The sequence below is a fragment of the Nothobranchius furzeri genome, chromosome 6, assembly GCF_043380555.1.
Source record: "Nothobranchius furzeri strain GRZ-AD chromosome 6, NfurGRZ-RIMD1, whole genome shotgun sequence".
In the NCBI taxonomy this organism is placed as follows: Eukaryota; Metazoa; Chordata; class Actinopteri; order Cyprinodontiformes; family Nothobranchiidae; genus Nothobranchius; species Nothobranchius furzeri.
The window spans coordinates 29,500,360-29,520,145 of NC_091746.1; the positions used below are offsets into that span (position 1 = coordinate 29,500,360).

Sequence of the window (19,786 nt, forward strand, 5' to 3'; positions counted from 1 at the left end):
TCAGAGGTAGAAATCAGTTTTTATTCAGTTTCTAACAAACATCAATCATCATCCTCTTCATCACACAAATGAAACAACGTTGAGCCTAGCATCACATCGTAGGAGCCCTAAAGGTTACAGCACCATGTTCAAAGAGTTAAACGTTAGGTCAAAGGTCAGATAAAGGCACAAACACACACACAAACATGCTACATCAAACGGCTACACATCTCTCATCTCACATCTTCTACCAAACACAAACAACACCTGGAATCCACTCAACACATCCAGATGTTCAGGAAGAATCCTGTTTGTTCCCAGCAACAGGAATTTGATCCCGAGTCGGGTCGGGTCAGTCTGCAGAAGGTTCTGGTCCCCACAGGACAGCAGAGGAGTCTTCTGTGGACGAGGAAGCTTCACTGACACTTCCACACGAACAGGCTGCACAGAAAAGTCAAAGATCTGAAGTTAGAAGAACCTCCCAGTTCTGCTGCAGAGCTCGGAAGGTCCAGGAATGGACCTCCGGCTGGCCACGGCTCCAGACTCTGAACAGGTTTTACTTATAAGACAGAAAATATTCACCGTCTGATAGACCAGGACCCCAGCTCTGACCTCTACCCCCTGACCAAGCAGGGTAACCTCAAACACACTCCGATGGAAGAATGATCCCGTTTGAGCAAAATTTACAGCGGTTGCCACGGTTACCACCCTTCAGTGCAAGGTGTAGCACCATGGACTAGAGAGCAGGGGAAAGGTCTGCTTCAGAAGCGGGTCTGTTGGTTACCTGCAGTCGCTGCCACCGGCGCTGACCACGTACTTATCATCACAGGAGAAACGAACGTTGGTCACGTGGGCCGAGTGACCGAAGTAACGCTTGTGTTTTGCCTGGAAACGCATCGGAAGGACAGGTCAGATGGACACAGTCCAACTAGGACACATCTGAAACAGAGTCTCACTCACAAACTTCTCACTGCAGGGGAACTCGAAGAGCTTGATGAGGCCAAAGTCATCTCCGGTCACCAGGCTCAGGCCGGCGTGTGAGACACAAGCGCAGTTAACGTCGGCTTTGTCGGCGTTCCGAGGCCAAATGCCAAGAACCTCGTCTCCGAGGATGCTGACGAGACAAAAACAAGAAGTCCGTCAGACCCTCTAGAAGCATCAAGAGACATTTTCTACATCTACAACGTGTTTGTAACAGGTCAGTCCGACACGGAGCCCGACCTCACCTGGTCCAGGTCGCCCAGGTGATCCTCTCGATGACAGGCAGCACTGGGATGACCTTCCCTGATGGAACCTCATGGACCTGACGAACGTAGGAGCTGGTGGACACCTGAGAGGAACATCAGAGGTTTCAGAAGCCGATCCACCTCCGTAGCTGCGCCCTTCCCCAACCATCAGAGTTCTGACCCAGATCACCTGGATGTGGTTGCTATCGGCTGAAAAGTCCATCTGAATCACAAAACCCGGGATGTCCTTGCAGTAACCAATCCGATTGAGTGATGGTCCAAGAGAAAGGTCGTAGAAATCTACAGCACTGTCAGCTGACCCCACGGCCAGGAACCGGTTATCTGGACTGAACCTGGACCACAAGAAGCCCACCAAGTAGAAAAGTATCAGACAGAAAAGTTCTGGTTCTGATCTACATTAAAAACTGAACCTGTACCGGATATCCTGGATGGCGACGCTCCGATCCCTCTTCTTGCCCCAGACGGTGAGCGAATTGACCAGCAGGACGATAAACTCTCCGTTCTCCATGCCGATGGAGACCATCTCTCCGTTGGAGCTGTAGGAGGTGCACTTGGCAGGATGACCTAAACTCACTTTGTTCAGGAGTTTCTGGTGGAGAAAACCAGATCACTGAAGAGCGTCGGGCCACAGAACGACTGCAGACGGAGACCTGAGGGTGCGCTACCTTATCAGCCAGGTCCCAAATCCGGATGGTCCCATCGTCACTGGCAGAGATGAAGACGTCTTTGAAAGGGTGAGCTGCCAAGCCCCAGATCCCTCCCTGAGTGTGTCCATTGATCATGGTGTTGGAGGCAGCATTCTTTTCTCCAACCTCGATGATCTCGCCATCTTTAGTTCCCACCAGAATTTTACCCTGGGCCAAAGAGACAAGGTCCACAGGTGAAGGTTTCATGAAGCACAAGGTGGAGCAACGGGAAGGGGACCTTACCTTCCCTCTGCAGACAGATCTGACATTTTCCACGGGCTGACCGGTCTCCAGCTGAAAGGCCCTGCAGCGCTTCATCTCCTGGTCCCACAACTTTACAGCACCGCCCTCTTTGGTCCTGTGGAACATCAGAAACACACCTTTAGTCTGACAAATGAGAAGCAGAAGGCTGGTAAGACAGGAAGACCAGGTTAAGAGCCTCCGTGGCCATCTGCTGGAGCCCACGGTGAGGTTTAGGAGTTCTTCTGAATGAGACGGTAAGTCATGAACTACAGCAGGTGCACCAGCTCGACCGCCTGATCTGGAGCCAGGAACGTGAAGTGGACTTCAATGTTTTCATCACAAACTTAGAAAAAGTGCACAGAAGTGACCGAACCCAGACCAGGACCGTGCGTGGAGTACTCACGGCCGTTCCTTCCCCCCGGTGACGATGAGTCCGTCCCTCAGCGTGGTGTACATGGTGAAGACGGGACCGCTGTGGGCTTTTGCCACCACCCGAACTAGGAAGTGTTCCCTCCACACGTACACGTCGCCGCTGATCGCACCGGTGAACGTCAAGTTATTCTGGATCAGAAAACACCAACTTACTGAGCACCAGAGCAGAACCTTAAGCCAGAACTTTAGCTGCGGGGGGTTCTCACAGCGCCGAAGGCGACGGACAACATGGTCTGCATCCGGCCGTCCTCCACCGACCCGATCACTCCTTTCTTATACACCAGCGAACCTCCAACTAGAGTCCAGAACTTGATGTGTTTGATCCCAACCGACACGAACTGGGTATCGGAGTCGGGTCTGAACTCGACCACAAAGATCCGCTCGGTGTGGCCCCCCTTACTGGTCACCTTAGTGCCTGACACAAAGGTCAAAGGTCAGCATCAGTGAAGCAGTATTCAGGTTTTCATTTACACACCTGGCTCGGATCCAGAACTCTGGGTTCTCACTGACAACCCTCCACCCGTCCATGGTGACTGGATGGTACAGCTGGACAGGTAACGTACCTTCCTGCCACCTCCACACAGTGATTGTGTGTTCAGGCTCCACCCCCACTGACAGCAGCAGCTTTCCTGTAGCACTAAAGTTGACGTAGCCGACGCCTTTAGCGTGAGGGCAGCGCAGGATAGACAGGGTCTGCTTCGTCACCGCGTCCCACACGTGGATGGACGGGGCCAGGCCTGGGGGACAAGACCAGAGCTGTAGCGGAGACTGAAAGATTTAGGTCAACCCCCCCAAACCTTGACCTAGACTTCAGGAAACACAATGTACAAAGACAAAAGGCAATTATAGGACAAGGTGCTGGGATGTAGACCAGACTAGAACAGACAGCACCAACAAAGGACCGGACCAGGCTACACGCAACTGGACCCGCCCGGATCGTTTTCCAGTTCAAACTGTTATTGTTACCGGAGCTTGTCTTGCAATGTGAAACGCTCGGTCTCAGATTTTGTAAGAAAAATAATAAAATTTCCCCCCAAAATACAACTTATATGTGTTTTTTTCTTCTTCATTATACATTTCATGGCTGGTGCGACTCCGGAGCGACTTATAGTCCGGAAAATACGGCACGTTAAAAATACTGAAAACTTGCTCAAAGCAAAATATATTTTCATTACGGAAATAACTTATAAACTTACAGATTTGATACTTTTTTAGTCACAGAAAGATAGTTTTCATGAAAAAGCGCCGCAAACCTCCACCTGAACTTCGTGTGAACTTCAGGTCGATGGGCGTTCCACAGAGTTAGCTCCGGTTGTAGCTAGGTTGCTACCTCCGTTAGCTTAGCTCCCACCTCCGCGTTAGCTTCGGGTTAGCTTCAGGTTAGCTTGTGGCTAGTTCGACCGGGTGTCGTCAGTCGATCCCAGCCTTACAGCCCCACCCTCAGCTCCTCCTCTCTTCCCTTTTGTGGAATTGTCTGGGCTTGACGGAACCTGTGACACGGTCAAAATGGCGGTGGTGGCCACCTCCCATTTCTCTTGAAAAACGTGTTATTGGAGGCTATGGAAACCCATTGTCCATATATGTATATGTTGATGGTTCAAACCCGTATCAAACTTTATTTATAAAGCACTTTTCATGCATAGGATGCATCACAAAGTGCTTAACAGATGAAAATGACCCATTTAATCCACATTCCCTCCCTTTCCCACACCTAAAAACCATTCCCAGGCACACACACACACACACACTCGTACACACAACACATTAAAAGACCACAGTAAACACTAGGCTGAGCTCAGATTGGACAGGTAATGAAAGACACGCCATCAAGGCAGCCATCTGCCTCGACTGCAGCAGATCCACGGCAGCAGCCAAGACACCAATCCAGGGGGCCCTGGGAGGGGGGGGGGGGGGGGTGCCGGTGGCAACCCCCACCACGACCGGGCCACTACCCAAGGAGCACCCCAGCCGCCGCCACCGACCACCGGTCCCGAGGCAGAGGGCTCCACAGAGGAAACACGGGAAGGAGTAAAATACGTGACGTGTAAAATAACATGAGCTAATATGGAAAATATGGAAAATGTTTGATGTAAAATATCCAATAAAATGTGATTTCACAAATAAAACAACATAAATGTGTAACACGATATCAATTAAAAATAAATAAATAAGTAAAACAAGCAATGCGATAAATAGTAATCAGTTAAAAGCTAAACTAAAAAGGCGGGCCTTGGTGCCTGATCTTAAAAACACGAACGTTCTCTGCGACCCTGAGATCCTCCGGCAGCCCGATCCAGAGGCGAGGGCCGTAATAACTAATCCAACTAATCCATCCATGACATAATCCCGCTGGCAACATCAGATCTATCGACCGGACTGGCTCGACGCCTGGATGACCTGCTGGGGGGGGGGGGGGGGGGGGGGGGGGGTCTACAGGAGGTGGTCTGTGGATACTCACCGGACACTTCGGCCTCTACACACGGAGAGCAAACAGATGACAGGAAAACAAACAGAATCATGTGTGTGATGACTCCGTGATGAGAACGTGAGGCAGGTGAGCGAGACTTACCTGGGAGTTCAGAGCGGTCACCTGGGGAGGAGGTGACAATGAGGAAGCCATGAAAAAGAAACACAAAAGTGAAATGGGCCAAAAGCAGCCGGTCATGAGTGAAGGCATCATGCTGAGGTTCTGCTGGACCTGAGACTGCACTTAAATATTAGCTGACCAGAACCATCAGAACCGGTCCAGTTATCCATGCATGTCACCTGCAAGCAAAACCTCCAGACAGAACCTGTTGCCAGGGCAACCGGCACCACAGGACGGATAGGGCCATGAACCCAGGACACTCTGTCATGGTTCTGATAAGGTTCTGGAATTAGACTCACCGATCTGTCCGGTGGCTATGATGTTCTGGTATTTGGGGTGCTGGTTGACTGTCAGACAGAGGATGTCATCGGTGTGTTCCAGGTAGAAACTCTGAGTTCCTGTTGGGACAGGAAGCAGGAAGTGTGAGGCTAACGGCGGTGACTCAGAAGCACCGATGGAGTTTCACTGACCGGCGGAAAGGTTCTGGACGACCACGGCGGCGGCGGTGTGGTAGATGATGTCCGCGCCATCGTTGAGGTAGTGCAGGTTGTTGCGGCAGTCGAATCCTCTGTAGCCGAAGATGTGCTCCAACACCAGCTCCTGCGGGGAGACACAGCGGTCAGCCGGAACGCGGCGAGCCGGCGGAACGTCGCCCACCAGACCGCCCGCGCTGACCTCCACCACCTTCTTCTTCTTCATCAGGCTGTTCTTCAGCAGCTTGTCGGGCAACGGCGCAGCTCGACTCACAGGAGGTCTGAACGGGGTGGACAAGGTTGACCCAAACTGATGCGAGCTCACCAGCCAGCATGATGACATCACCCTACCTGTCCTCCACCGGAAGCTCTCTGTGCTGCAGGTGGGGTTTGGTTCCCGACATGTTCCGGATGCTCCCCGAGTAGATCTTGGTGACGTAGTCGGCCCCCTTCTCCCGAGCCACGTCGCTGTCGTATCCTGAAGAGAACGAGCTGAAACCGTTTCTGGAGACACTACGCTGCCACACGGGGAACGCTTTAGGAAGATTAAAGAACTCCTGCCTTTGTGTAAATCACGTCACCGTGGTAACGCAAAACATAGATAAAAGTAAAGAACCATCCTCAGAACCAAATCAGTTGTTCTGATGATCATGTGTGTGTGTGTGGGCGTTTCCCATTTGTTATGATATTTTTAAATCATTGATTTATTATTTTGATTTTATTGTTCGCGTGAAGCACTTCGTGATTTTTATCTTTCTTCTTCTTCTCCTCAGGTTAGACTAAACCAACATCAGTACCAGTACCAGAACCTGGGAAGCCTTCATAAGGAATAAATTACTTCATGCCCTCCTTGGGTGTCGCCATAGCAACCAGATGAAGTTACCTCCATCCTCCTCTGTGTCATCGTCTGACTCCTCGCTGTCCACGGCTTTGCTCTCTTTGTGACCCGGAGCCTCCCTGGTCCATATCATCAGCGCCGTGTCAGCCCCGCCCACCGACAGCAGCATGGAGTCATCACTGGACCAGCGCACGCTCGTCACGTTGGTGCTGTGGCCCACGTATTTTTTAAACTTGGCAAACTGGCCCTAAGGAAATAATTCACTCGTTCATAACCTTTGATTATACAGGTGAAGGTCATAACGCTCGTCTTGTCCTCGTGGACTATGGGGTGCCATTTGTAAAGTCAAACAGTCATAATCTAACAGCAATATTTTGGTTATTTAGCATATCATAAGAGAAAAAATTGGGAGTTCACTTTTCAAAGTCATATTTTCATCATGTTATTCATACATTTATAAATGTTAAAGTTTCCAAATAAATATTTAGTTAGCAAGCTAAATATTTAATTTGTAGTTAAATATTTATTTTGCAAACTAAATATTTAGGTCTGATCTAAATATTTAGTTTGTAAAATAAATATTTAATTCACTAACTAAATATTTATTTTGGAACTAAATATTTAATTTGTAAATTAAATATTTATTTTCCGAAATAAATATTTAGATCCCAGCTAAATATTTATTTTGGAGCTAAACATTTAGTTTGCAAAATCAGTATTTGGGAAATAAATATTTAAGTCCGACCCAAAAATATAAAATATAGTGTGGGGCTAAATAACATCGTGGAAAATAAATATTTAAATGGTACTTAAACATTTAGCTAATATGCAAATTCGCTTGCCAAAAAGCGGAAGTTGGTTACCAAAATAAAAGCTGGATCTCGATAACCTCTTTATAAACTCTTGCTCCAAACCAGAACTTGTTTTATCTCCTGTTCTATTCTTCTTCAACCAACACGTCGGACATGTTCAGAAGACTAGAACCGGAAATAAAACAAGTTCTGGTTCAGCGCAAGAGTTTATAAAGAAGTTAGCGAGACCCAGCTTTTATTTTGGTAATCAACTTCCGCTTATTGGCAAGCGAATTTGCAAGTTAGCTAAATGTTTAAGTACCAGCTAAATATTTATTTTCCACGATGTTATTTAGCCCCACACTATATTTTATATTTTTGGGTCGGACTTAAATATTTATTTCCCAAATACTGATTTTGCAAACTAAATGTTTAGCTCCAAAATAAATATTTAGCTGGGATCTAAATATTTATTTCGGAAAATAAATATTTAATTTACAAATTAATTATTTAGTTCCAAAATACATATTTAACTGGTAAAGTAAATATTTAGTTAGTGAATTAAATATTTATTTTACAAACTAAATATTTAGATCAGACCTAAATATTTAGTTTGCAAAAGAAATATTTAACTACAAATTAAATATTTAGCTTGCTAACTAAATATTTATTTGGAAACTTTAACATTTATAAATGTATGAATAACATGATGAAAATATGACTTCGAAAAAGTGAACTCCCAATTTTTTCTCTTATGATATGCTAAATAACCAAAAATATTGCTGTTAGATTATGACTGTTTGACTTTAGAAATGGCACCCCATAGTGGACACCGTCTCTACACCAAACTACTGTCCTCCACACCTGAAAACCTTTCGCCACACCTGACACTTTTCTCCACCCATTCCCACCTGCCTCACACACTGATGCTTTGGACCGTTGACCCTGAGTCCTCTACCTTCTTTACTTCTGCAACACTCTCATCATGCGTCTGGATCTCACCCGTGACGGGAAGCTGAAGAGCTTCAGGAAGCCGAAGTCGTCCCCTGTGGCGAGCAACTTGCGGTCTTTGGTGAGGGACGCTGTATTGACGAAGCCCAGGGACGGCCATATGCCCTCACTGGTTGGTCCCAGAACAGAGGTCCAGGTGGCCCAGTCCAGCTTCTCGAACTGGAACGAGGACACAGACAGGTCTGGGTCCCAGTCTCACTAAAGAACTCTAATGAGACCACCAAGAAGGTTTCTGACCTCAGCCACGCTGATGTTCTGTTTACGTCCACGAGGAGCCTCGAAGAAGAGCTGCTCTTTGACTCCAGTGTTCACCTGCAGCAGTTTACCTGCAGATGACACAGAAAGGTTCTTTATGTTTTCTTCTTTATATTTTTCTGGAACTGCGCTGCTCTGGGTGGCTGCATGTTGGAGTAGCTCTGTTGACTATATGTAAGTTTTGCTTTTTTTAGACATTTTTTCTTCTAGTTTCTCAAGAAAAACTGTTTTTTTGGACATTTTACTTTTCTGCTTCTGGTGCTGTGAAGCTTAAGAGGATTTTTACTGTAATTTTTTTCACTTTTTTCACTTTTTGAGCATTTGTTATGATGCGTAACCATGGTAACAAGCAGGTTTACAATCGGGAGCAGCTGATTAGCATTGGAAAGGCTGAAATAATACCTCAACTGAAGCCACAAATCCCAAATGAGCTAAAACGCAAGAAGCGTGGGTGCAGAGCGGGAGCAAACGGAGACAGAGAAAGAGGAAATTCAAACCATCTCTTCCATTGATCATAATGGGCGATGATAAATCAGGTGCTGGTCAGCATCAGAAGCAGGGATCTGAAAAGGCTCAACAGCCTAATAACAAAGGCTGGTTCTGTTCTGGGGACGACTGTGGAACCGCTGGAGGAGATAATGCAAAGAAGGATTCTCCAGAGAATCAAGAAAATGATGGACAACCCTGAGCATTCTCTTCACAAGACTGTCCGACAACGGAAGAGTGTCTTCAGTCAGAGGCTTCTTCAGTTTGGCTGCAACACTGACCGCTACTGGAGATCCTTCCTGCCAACAGCCATTGTAACATACAACAACTCTTTGATGACCTGATTATTATTATTATTCTGAGCTACTACAGCAATCCCTCTGGGATTAATAAAGTATTTTTGAATTGAATTGAATTGAATGTTCTCAGGTTCCTCCAGAACCCAGCTGAGGTCCTCCTTCGTCACTCAGACTACAGCCTCTCACTCAGGAGTAGCACCGGCTGGACCATCACACCTCCACAAGACTGAAGTCCAGTGAAGAGAGGTCGGACTTACCTTTACAAACCAAACATTCCAGCTGGGACAGCATTTTCTCACTCTCTAGCTAAGATTCTTAAAGTCAGCGTGGCGCCCAGCCCTCTGCCCGCTCTTTTCGGTGTCGGTGAGCAGGGGAGACGTGTACCGGGATGCGGTTCCCCCCACTCACAAACGGTGGTTACACGACCTCACGTCGTGCCTCGAGGTGGAGAAGATGAGATGTTCTCCCCAACACTCCTCTGGGAAATTCCTTTGGAGCCCTTTTCCTGATGCGCTCCACAGACCTAATGATGGTTCAGGTGAACCCTTTTCCTGTTTCATTATTCATTTATTGTGCTGGGATGCTCCGATTCAATCAGCATCCGAATCTGATCAGATTCTTAAAATGAAACGGCTCGGAATCGGATTGGGAGGGGGGAAAAAAAACGTGATTTGAACATTCCCAGCAGAATATGTCTCCCCTTGTCAGCGAGGGGGAGACGGGTAGGGAGGGAGGGGTTGTTTTGAAGGGTTAGGTTTCTTTTGCTTGCACTGTATTTTTTCCTCTCTACATTTTTAGTCGATGGCCTAAAAACGTCCGGTTCCGTCCCCATCAGCGGTCCTTTTGCTTTGTTTGTTTAATGTGTTTGTACAAGAAAACAAAACTGCAGAAAGGACATTTAAGTGTTGGCGTTACGTGTCTCCTGTCTCCGGTGGTGAGCTCACCTCTGGAGTCCCAGTCGATGTGGGTGATGCAACTTCCAGCTCCTTTACAGATTCCCACCCTCTTACTGGTCAGAATGTTGTAGATGTCCACAAAGGAATCATGGGATGCCACAGCCAGGTACTTTCCTGCATCTGGAACAAACACCGGACCCATCAGTACCTGGCCATCAGTGTCGTAGCCCACCTGTGTGGTGAGTTCAGGTACCTTGGGAAAAACGGATGTCTGAGATGAGCTCCCTGCGGTGGTGGAAGGTCACCATATCCTCCAGAGTGTCAGCGTTCACCACCATGAAGCTGCCATCGTTCAGACCGACCGCCAGAGCCTTACCGTCTGGAGAGAAAGAACAGCACCGCCCACCTGGCAGGTAACACAGGTAGAAAAATTAAACTAGTGATACAGGTAACAGATGTTACAGGTTACACATGTGATACAGGTAACAGATGTTACAGGTTACACATGTGATACAGGTAACATATGTTACAGGTTACACATGTGATACAGGTAACAGATGTTACAGGTTACACGTGTGATACAGGTAACAGATGTTACAGGTTACACGTGTGATACAGGTAACAGATGTTACAGGTTACACATGTGATGTGATACAGGTAACAGATGTTACAGGTTACACATGTGATGTGATACAGGTAACAGATGTTACAGGTTACACGTGTGATGTGATACAGGTAACAGATGTTACAGGTTACACATGTGATGTGATACAGGTAACAGATGTTACAGGTTACACATGTGATGTGATACAGGTAACAGATGTTACGGGTTACACGTGTGATGTGATACAGGTAACAGATGTTACAGGTTACACGTGTGATGTGATACAGGTAACAGATGTTACAGGTTACACGTGTGATGTGATACAAGTAACAGATGTTACGGGTTACACGTGTGATGTGATACAGGTAACATATGTTACGGGTTACACGTGTGATGTGATACAGGTAACAGATGTTACGGGTTACACGTGTGATGTGATACAGGTAACAGATGTTACAGGTTACACATGTGATGTGATACAGGTAACAGATGTTACGGATTACACGTGTGATGTGATACAGGTAACAGATGTTACGGGTTACACGTGTGATGTGATACAGGTAACAGATGTTACGGGTTACACGTGTGATGTGATACAGGTAACAGATGTTACAGGTTACACGTGTGATGTGATACAGGTAACAGATGTTACGGGTTACACGTGTGATGTGATACAGGTAACAGATGTTACAGGTTACACGTGTGATGTGATACAGGTAACAGATGTTACGGGTTACACGTGTGATGTGATACAGGTAACAGATGTTACAGGTTACACGTGTGATGTGATACAGGTAACAGATGTTACAGGTTACACGTGTGATGTGATACAGGTAACAGATGTTACAGGTTACACATGTGATGTGATACAGGTAACAGATGTTACAGGTTACACATGTGATGTGATACAGGTAACAGATGTTACAGGTTACACATGTGATGTGATACAGGTAACAGATGTTACAGGTTACACATGTGATGTGATACAGGTAACAGATGTTACAGGTTACACATGTGATGTGATACAGGTAACAGATGTTACAGGTTACACGTGTGATACAGGTAACAGATGTTACAGGTTACACATGTAATACAGGTAACAGATGTTACAGGTTACACATGTGATACAGGTAACAGATGTTACAGGTTACACATGTGATACAGGTAACAGATGTTACAGGTTACACATGTGATACAGGTAACAAAGGTGATGCTCGTAACATGTGATCGGAGGTCATGTTAACAAGACTTTTTATGCTTTTGACCTTTTTTTTTCACAGAGACAGAAAACTCTGAAGGCTGTCCGCCATTTTGACAGATGGTAGCTCCCGCTCGGACTCATGCGGGTGTGCACACATTTTAAACGTCACACACAGAGAACATCACAATAAAACCACAAATACATCAAGGAAAGATTTGCTTCAGAGCTTCAAGTATTAAACCACATCCTTCTCGACGCGTTGACAAGAGAATCTCGGAGTGCGTCTGCAACAGAGCGGTGCAGCCGAACCGCTGGCGCACCGGGCGCTGAAGCAAGGGCTGTCCAGGTCTGGAAACCCTTCCTTTAGGGGGTCTTGCTGACTTCTGGTTTGGAGAAATGTTCCCTGGTTTGACTGAAGTAGCGCTTGTTGTTCCAGCCTGTGTGGCGGCGGAGCACGGATCCATCCAGAACAACGTTAAACAGTAGAGCTGAACAATATTAGGAAAACCTGCGATTTCCGATAACAGTGATTAATATTGTGATGACGATATCACTTGTGATAAATAAAAACTTAACTCAGGATCAAAATTAATCAAAAACAAAGAAATTTAAAAAATCATAAAAGTGAGAAACACTAAAGATGTGATGAAAGGGAAAAAGAAAATGAACAAGAAAAGGTGATCAGTGGATCCCAGGAAAAGCAGAATCAGCAAAAAGAGCAGAACTAAGCTAGCTCAGGTGTTTGCTAACCATCTAAATGAAGTGCCGTCCGCCTCGGGGGTGGGACTCTGACCTAAGAGAACCCACCCAATTGGCCAAATGGGTGAAGAGCTCTATTTGATTTGTTAAAAAAACATGATACTTAGTTTGATTGACAGAAGGCATCATGTGTAGCAAACATTTGAGCGATATTTATCTGTTCTTTGCGATATGCATATTGCGCATGCTGATATCGCGATAACGATATATTTACGATATATTGTGCAGCCCTACTAAACAGCGATTGGTCTGTTTGAGGTCCAGAACTTCACAGCCTCTTCACCAAGCTTTGTTGTTTATGTTGCCGGGGCACTCTGTTTAACTTGTCTGTTTAATATTTAAAATACACGAACATTTTATGGTAATTAAAAAATGAAAGTGACGAGAAAAAATCAACCATGACTGTTTTTTTTGCTACCCTGTCGGTCAAAATGATGGACAACAAAAATGTCTAGCGCGACCTCTGCAGGTGATACAGGTATAGGTAACACTGCTCTAACCTTTCTTCAGTTTGCGGACGGCTACCATTCTGTGATTGGCCAAGAGCTCCCAGATCCTCAGTGTTTTGTCGTCACTGACGGTGGCACAAACAGGAAGCAGAGGATGAGCCGCCAAACCCCACACCTCCCCCTCCATGTGACCCTGAGGACCAAACCCAAAGTTAGTCCTGGCTCCTGACACACAGTCCATGTGAACCAGTGTGTGTGTGTGTGTGTGTGTGTGTGTGTGTGTGTGCAGAGTGAAACTGTGATTTATTTGGTTTGATCAACTGCTAAAGCCACATCAGCACTAGCAGCTAACTACAGTGGCCCTCAGAGGACAAACAAGAAGGGTCCACTCCGATCCTGTCTTCTCAGTCTGACCTGAACCAGCAGAGTCATGGGTCCACTCTTTTCAATCTCCAGGATTTCTCCGTTCTTTGTCCCGAGCAGGATGTGACCATGGCCCAGAGTGATGGCTCTGATGGACGGGTTGTCCTCCAGCAGCAGACCTGATCAGAAAGCCAAAGTCCAACAGCAGATGTCAAGCGCTTGAACTCAGAAACAACATCTGAAAAAGGGCTGCAAGACCTTTAGAGGATGGTGATAAAGCTGCTCTCTTGATGGCGTATGTCTTCAAACATCGTTCAAACATGTCATCCCACAGCTCCACAATACCGTCCTTCCCCCCCGTCACAAAACCCTGGACAGGAAAGAAACACGGACAAGATAAAAACAGTCAGCTGCTTACTCATGGATGATGGGTGGGAGGATGCATGGAGAGGTGTCACCTTGTCAAGGGAACACATGGCAAAGACTGGTCCATCATGAGCTTTGATGGTCTTGATGAGCGTTGTGTCCTTCCAAATGTAAACGTCTCCGTTGGTGGCTCCAGAGAAGACCAGGTCCTCAGATCGGCCATAGCACGCTGACATCATGGTCTCCTGCTTTCCCAGGTTTCCAAAAATACCTCGTTTAAATGTCAGACCACCGCCTGTGTGGGAGCAGAAACGAGAGCTTCAAAGAATTTTCTACGTTTCTGATGCTTCCAGGAAAAATGGGAAGTGGAATCCACCTGAATGCTGCCAGAACTTGATGTGTTTCATCCCGACAGTCACCAGTTTGTCCATCCTGAAAGGGTTACATCTCACCACAAAGATCTTCTCCTTATGACCCCTGCAGGACAAAGGTGATGGTTTAACAGGTAAATAAAATCCTTTCAAGTTTAAAGTCCCACCAGTTGTCACACACACTGATGTGTGTGCGAAATTTGTTCTCCGCATTTGACCCATCCCCTGCAGACACAGCCGCGCTCGGGAACCATTTGGTGGTTTAACTCCCCAATCCAACCCTTAAATGCTGAGTGTCAAGTAGGGAGGCACTGGGTCCCTTTTTTTTTCAAAATCCTTGGTATGACCCAACAAGGTTCAATACCTTGATCTCCCAGTGTCAGGGCGGACACACCTGTAACATGGCTGAGCTGGTTTCATGGGTAAAGGGACATTTCAAAGCAAATATCCGTATCTTCAAAGAAATTAACTATCCCATTTGCATTCCACCTGTAACATGGCTGTAACACACCTGTAACATGGCTGTAGTACACCTGTACCACATCTGTAACATGGCTGTAACACACCTGTACCACACCTGAAACATGGCTGTAGTACACCTGTACCACACCTGTAACATGGCTGTAACACACCTGTACCATACCTGAAACATGGCTGTAGTACACCTGTAAGATGGATGTAACACACCTGTAACATGGCTGTAGCACACCTGTACCACATATGTAACATGGCTGTAACACACCTGTAACATGGCTGTAGCACACCTGTACCACATCTGTAACACGGCTGTAACACACCTGTAACATGGCTGTAGCACACCTGTACCACATCTGTAGCATGGCTGTAGTACACCTGTACCACATCTGTACCACATCTGTAACATGGCTGTAACACACCTGTAACATGGATGTAACACACCTGTACCATACCTGAAACATGGCTGTAGTACACCTGTACCCCATCTGTAACATGGCTGTTACACACCTGTAACACACCTGTAACATGGCTGTAGCACACCTGTACGACATATGTAACATGGCTGTAACACACCTATACCACAACTGTAATACACCTGTAACATAGCTGTAATACACCTGTACCACATCTGTAACATGGCTGTAGCACACCTGAACCACATCTGTAACATGGCTGTAACACACCTGTACCATACCTGAAACATGGCTGTAGTACACCTGTACCACAACTGTAACATGGCTGTAACACACCTGTAACATGGATGTAACACACCTGTAACATGGCTGTAGTACACCTGTACCACATATGTAACATGGCTGTAGCACACCTGTACCATACCTGAAACATGGCTGTAGTACACCTGTACCACAACTTTAACATGGCTGTGACACACCTGTAACATGGATGTAACACACCTGTAACATGGCTTTAGCACACCTGTACCACATATGTAACATGGCTGTAACACACCTGTAACATGGCTGTGGCACACCTGTACCACATCTGTAATATGGCTGTAACACACCTGTAACACACCTGTAACATGGCTGTAGCACACCTGTACCACATCTGTAGCATGGCTGTAGTACACCTGTACCACATCTGTAACACGGCTGTAACACACCTGTAACATGGATGTAACACACCTGTACCATACCTGAAACATGGCTGTAGTACACCTGTACCACATCTGTAACATGGCTGTTACACACCTGTAACACACCTGTAACATGGCTGTAGCACACCTGTACCACATATGTAACATGGCTGTAACACACCTATACCACAACTGTAACACACCTGTAATACACCTGTACCACATCTGTAACATGGCTGTAGCACACCTGTACCACATCTGTAACATGGCTGTAGCACACCTGTACCATACCTGTAACATGCCTACTGCACCCATAACAAGACTCTAATAACCTGTACCACATCTATAACATGGCTGTACCACACCTGTAACATGCCTACTGCACCCATAACAAGACTCTAATACACCTGTACCTCATCTGTAACATGGCTGTAATACACCTGTACCACATCTGTAACATGGCTGTAATACACCTGTACAAAACCTGTAACTGAGTTGGTAGATGCCAAGTGAGATTAATGAACTAAGCTATACATTCTGAAGTGGTGTCAGTGAATGGTCCACTGGTGATACCACAGGTGTGTGTGTGTGTGTGTGTGTGCGTGCGTGCGTGCGTGCGCACGTGTGTGTTTTGTCTGAACTATCCAGGTGTGCTTACCTGGACTTGGCCAGCCGCTCTCCTTTCTTCCAGTCCCAGATAACGATGGAGTGAAACTCATCTATTCCCACTGAGACTAAACTCTTCCCATCCGCTGGGATTCACAAAGACAAAATATGGACAAAAACAACAAGATCAGAGTTCAGACAGGGCCTCCGATGTCCCGGGACACATGGAGAAGGAGAAGCTACACGTTCAGTTGGGTTGGCCTGGACATTTGGCAAGGAGGCCACCTGGACAGCTTTCAAGGCATTTGTTTCAGACTCGTCTTCCCAGGAGGAGACCTCAGAGCAGATCAGGACACGCCGGAGGGATGTGCTCTGGTAAAATGTTCTCAGATTCAGATTTAGCATTCAGGAGGATGCAACACAACTGGAATATGTATGGAATCATCCCACAAACCCAAACTGTCAGTGACCTCCTCTACCTCATCCTCCTTTCACACTTGACATGCACACACACACACACCTGTGAACTCGAGCGCACACACTCCTTTGCTGTGGTGTCCTTTGAGCAGCGACAGACACTTCAGAGTCTGGACATCCCAGATGTGGATCGCTGGGTCTCGGCCCACCTACAAGCACAGCCAGTTCAAATCCGCCGTGTGACTGGAACAAAGGTGTGCTGTGATTGGTTGGCTGTACCTGTGCGGAAGCCACGTAGTCTTTGAGTGGATGGACGGCCAGGCTGAGGATGTCGTCGTCGTGGCCGAGGTAAAACCGCTGGCTGTGCTGCAGCCGGTTGTAGACGATAGCTACAGCGGCCACGTGGAATACCACCTCCCCCGTCTGACTGTAGAACAGGTTGTTACGACAGTCAAAGCCGCGGTATCTGCAGAAACAGGAAGCAGGTCCGTCACAATAAAATAGTCCCAGTTGGTGGAAAAAGAATGCTAAAGCAGCTGATGTCAGCAAAACGCGGGCTGTCGTGTAATGAACGATAGAGATGTGACATCAGGGTGAAATCTGGTGAGAGTGAGTGTCGATGAGCTGAGATCAGCGGATACCTGTGGTGATCTGCTCACCTCTGTCAGTGCGCCCCAGGGCAGCTGTGGCTACACTGTAGCTCATCACCACCAGCGTGTGCATGGATGAATGATACACTGTAGTGTAAAGCGCTCTGGAGTCCTCCGACTCTGAAAGGCGCTACGCAAGTGCGGGTCATTTATAGCTGATGTCAGGGGCGATCAGATGGACTAGCAGGAACATCCACACCAGCGCCAACAAGTTCTTACCCGTGAACAAACTGCAGACGAAGCCCCTCCTCCGGAGCTTTCTGACGCTTTAACGAGCCAATCAGCTTCTTCTTGAGCTGAGGCAGATCCTCCTTATACACCTGAGCACAGAGACAGGTGAGCCAGGCCCCCGAGTCTGATTGTGTTTGTGTCACAGAGTTTGTTTCCAGGTCACCTGACGTTCGTAGTTGGTCTGAGCTTCCTGTTCGATGTCCGAATCAAGCTCTGGAACATCTGACAAGTCCGAGTCCGACTCGCCGCTGTTGGAATCGGCGTACCCCTCTGAAGACACAAACCAAGATGAACGCCGCAAGCATCAAACAGCAGTTATTAATGAACTAATAAACGTATTTAAATTATTTCAGGTTAAACTGGTTTCAGCTCCCAGGTCAACAAGTAGATTCAAACGATTCATTTATTTAACACTAATTCATAATTAATTAATAACTGTTTATGTTGTCGAGTGGTTCAGATAAACGGGTTAGGCTTTGAGATCTACTCTTGGAATGGGATGAATCCTGGAGATCCTGGTCTACCTTGAAGAAGTGGCTCTAGAACGCCGTTCATGACACCTTCAGGAAGGAACCTCCACTGGAAGACGGCGTGGTCGGCACCACCGGTGCTGACGACCCACTGCAAGTCGTTGGACCAGCGAACGTTGGTGACGTGGGCAGAGTGTCCGATGTATTTTTTAAATTTGGCACCTATTTAAGAAGGAAAGCGGTTAGTTTTGTGTGACAGCTGTTAAAAACATCTGGAGCTCACGGTCACCTTCTAACATATTACTTCAGGTAAAAGCATTCACCGGTTTCAGGTAAAACAGGGATACGGACCTTTTTTGAGGCAGGGGAACCTAAAGAGCTTGATGAGGCCCAGATCATCGCCGGTCACCAGAACAGCACTGCTGTAGTTGGCGTGGACGGAGTTGACGTTGCTGACGTTGGAGTACTTGGGCCACATTCCATTCACCTCTGGCCCAATGACACCTGTCCATGTCATCCAGTGGATTCCCTTCGCTTCCTCTTTGGGAACCAACTTCCCAGCTGAGATAAAGGATAAAGTGAGACTCGAGATGAGCTCCTGGTCCAGACAGGTAAAGCAAGTCCAGACAAGTCTCAACAGACAAGTCCATTCTTTCATCTAGATAGGTAAAACCTAGATCCAGACAGGTGAGTCGCACACCAGCCCCCTGCAGGGGAGGAAGTCATTTTTGTGTGCTGGAACTCTAAGACACATTACCTGGCATCCTGTAGAAGAGCCTCTCCCCCGCACCGTCGTTGGTCTGCAGGAAGCGGCTGTCGACGGACCAGTCCAGATGTGTGATGAAGGAGGAAGAGCGGCTACACTCGCCCACCTTCTTGTAGCGTTGAGCGACGGCGTACACGTCCACCAGCCCGTCGTTGGATCCCACAGCTAGGTAGGAACCGTCTGGAGAGAACTTCAGCTCGTGGATCACCTCCTTCCTGTCTTTAATGTGCACAACCTCGGTCATGTCCCTGCAGACCAAGGAGAGCTCTGTGTTCCTCAGGTCCTCATGTCAAACACGCCAACGGCTTTTAGCAAAGTCAGGAGAACTTCAAATGTTCAACGAAAACCAAAAGTCTAACTAGCTTCGACTGAAGTGACAAAAACAGGCTTTAGGGGAGCGTACCTGACTCGCAGCACAGTAAATGAACCATCCTTCATTCCCAGAGCCAGCTGAGAGCCATCGTTGTTGAAGGAAACACTTCGAACGGACTCCTCCATGTTGCAACGGGCCAGTAGGGTGTGGTCAGGCAGACTCCACAACCTTAGACAGGTGAGACCCCCCCAGGTAAGGCCATTAGACGAGGCATGAACGGAGAAAGGTCGGACAGGTAGGGAGATCGGACAGACCTGACGGAGCGGTCGTCGCTCCCCGTAACGGCGACCGGCTGCTTGGGGTGCAGGTCCAGCGCCCACAGCTCCCCCTCGCTGTGTCCCTGCATCAGGAGAACTGGTTTGTC

The 19,786-nt window shown here is 47.2% G+C and overlaps 1 protein-coding gene across 4 annotated transcripts in view; it reads right to left on the reverse strand.

The window, feature by feature from the left end:
- The window catches only part of eml6 (EMAP like 6), a 24,660-nt gene continuing 4,874 nt past the window's right edge, over positions 1–19,786 (reverse strand). Inside the window, exons 7-43 of one of the 4 annotated variants that reach the window (XM_015972579.3) lie at positions 19,677–19,786; positions 19,453–19,590; positions 19,041–19,297; positions 18,635–18,844; positions 18,338–18,505; positions 17,977–18,083; positions 17,802–17,902; positions 17,212–17,398; positions 17,036–17,141; positions 16,568–16,661; positions 14,342–14,442; positions 14,058–14,260; positions 13,858–13,969; positions 13,651–13,778; positions 13,288–13,429; positions 10,477–10,629; positions 10,272–10,403; positions 8,525–8,613; positions 8,279–8,446; positions 6,531–6,732; positions 5,999–6,125; positions 5,850–5,928; positions 5,645–5,774; positions 5,474–5,572; positions 5,157–5,177; positions 5,046–5,060; positions 3,151–3,324; positions 2,794–3,002; positions 2,559–2,716; positions 2,156–2,270; positions 1,892–2,080; positions 1,643–1,815; positions 1,396–1,558; positions 1,206–1,309; positions 940–1,093; positions 764–864; positions 1–420 (exon numbers count right to left, since the gene is read on the reverse strand). The exon at positions 19,677–19,786 is cut by the window's right edge and continues 92 nt beyond it. In XM_015972579.3, the coding sequence (XP_015828065.3) occupies positions 396–420; positions 764–864; positions 940–1,093; positions 1,206–1,309; positions 1,396–1,558; positions 1,643–1,815; positions 1,892–2,080; positions 2,156–2,270; positions 2,559–2,716; positions 2,794–3,002; positions 3,151–3,324; positions 5,046–5,060; positions 5,157–5,177; positions 5,474–5,572; positions 5,645–5,774; positions 5,850–5,928; positions 5,999–6,125; positions 6,531–6,732; positions 8,279–8,446; positions 8,525–8,613; positions 10,272–10,403; positions 10,477–10,629; positions 13,288–13,429; positions 13,651–13,778; positions 13,858–13,969; positions 14,058–14,260; positions 14,342–14,442; positions 16,568–16,661; positions 17,036–17,141; positions 17,212–17,398; positions 17,802–17,902; positions 17,977–18,083; positions 18,338–18,505; positions 18,635–18,844; positions 19,041–19,297; positions 19,453–19,590; positions 19,677–19,786 (4,944 nt within the window). In that variant the 3' untranslated portion in view covers positions 1–395. Of the gene's footprint in view, positions 421–763; positions 865–939; positions 1,094–1,205; positions 1,310–1,395; positions 1,559–1,642; positions 1,816–1,891; positions 2,081–2,155; positions 2,271–2,558; positions 2,717–2,793; positions 3,003–3,150; positions 3,325–5,045; positions 5,178–5,473; positions 5,573–5,644; positions 5,775–5,849; positions 5,929–5,998; positions 6,126–6,530; positions 6,733–8,278; positions 8,447–8,524; positions 8,614–10,271; positions 10,404–10,476; positions 10,630–13,287; positions 13,430–13,650; positions 13,779–13,857; positions 13,970–14,057; positions 14,261–14,341; positions 14,443–16,567; positions 16,662–17,035; positions 17,142–17,211; positions 17,399–17,801; positions 17,903–17,976; positions 18,084–18,337; positions 18,506–18,634; positions 18,845–19,040; positions 19,298–19,452; positions 19,591–19,676 lie in introns of all 4 variants that reach the window. The other 3 variants (XM_054743866.2, XM_070552103.1, XM_015972588.3) reach the window with 3 other exon arrangements.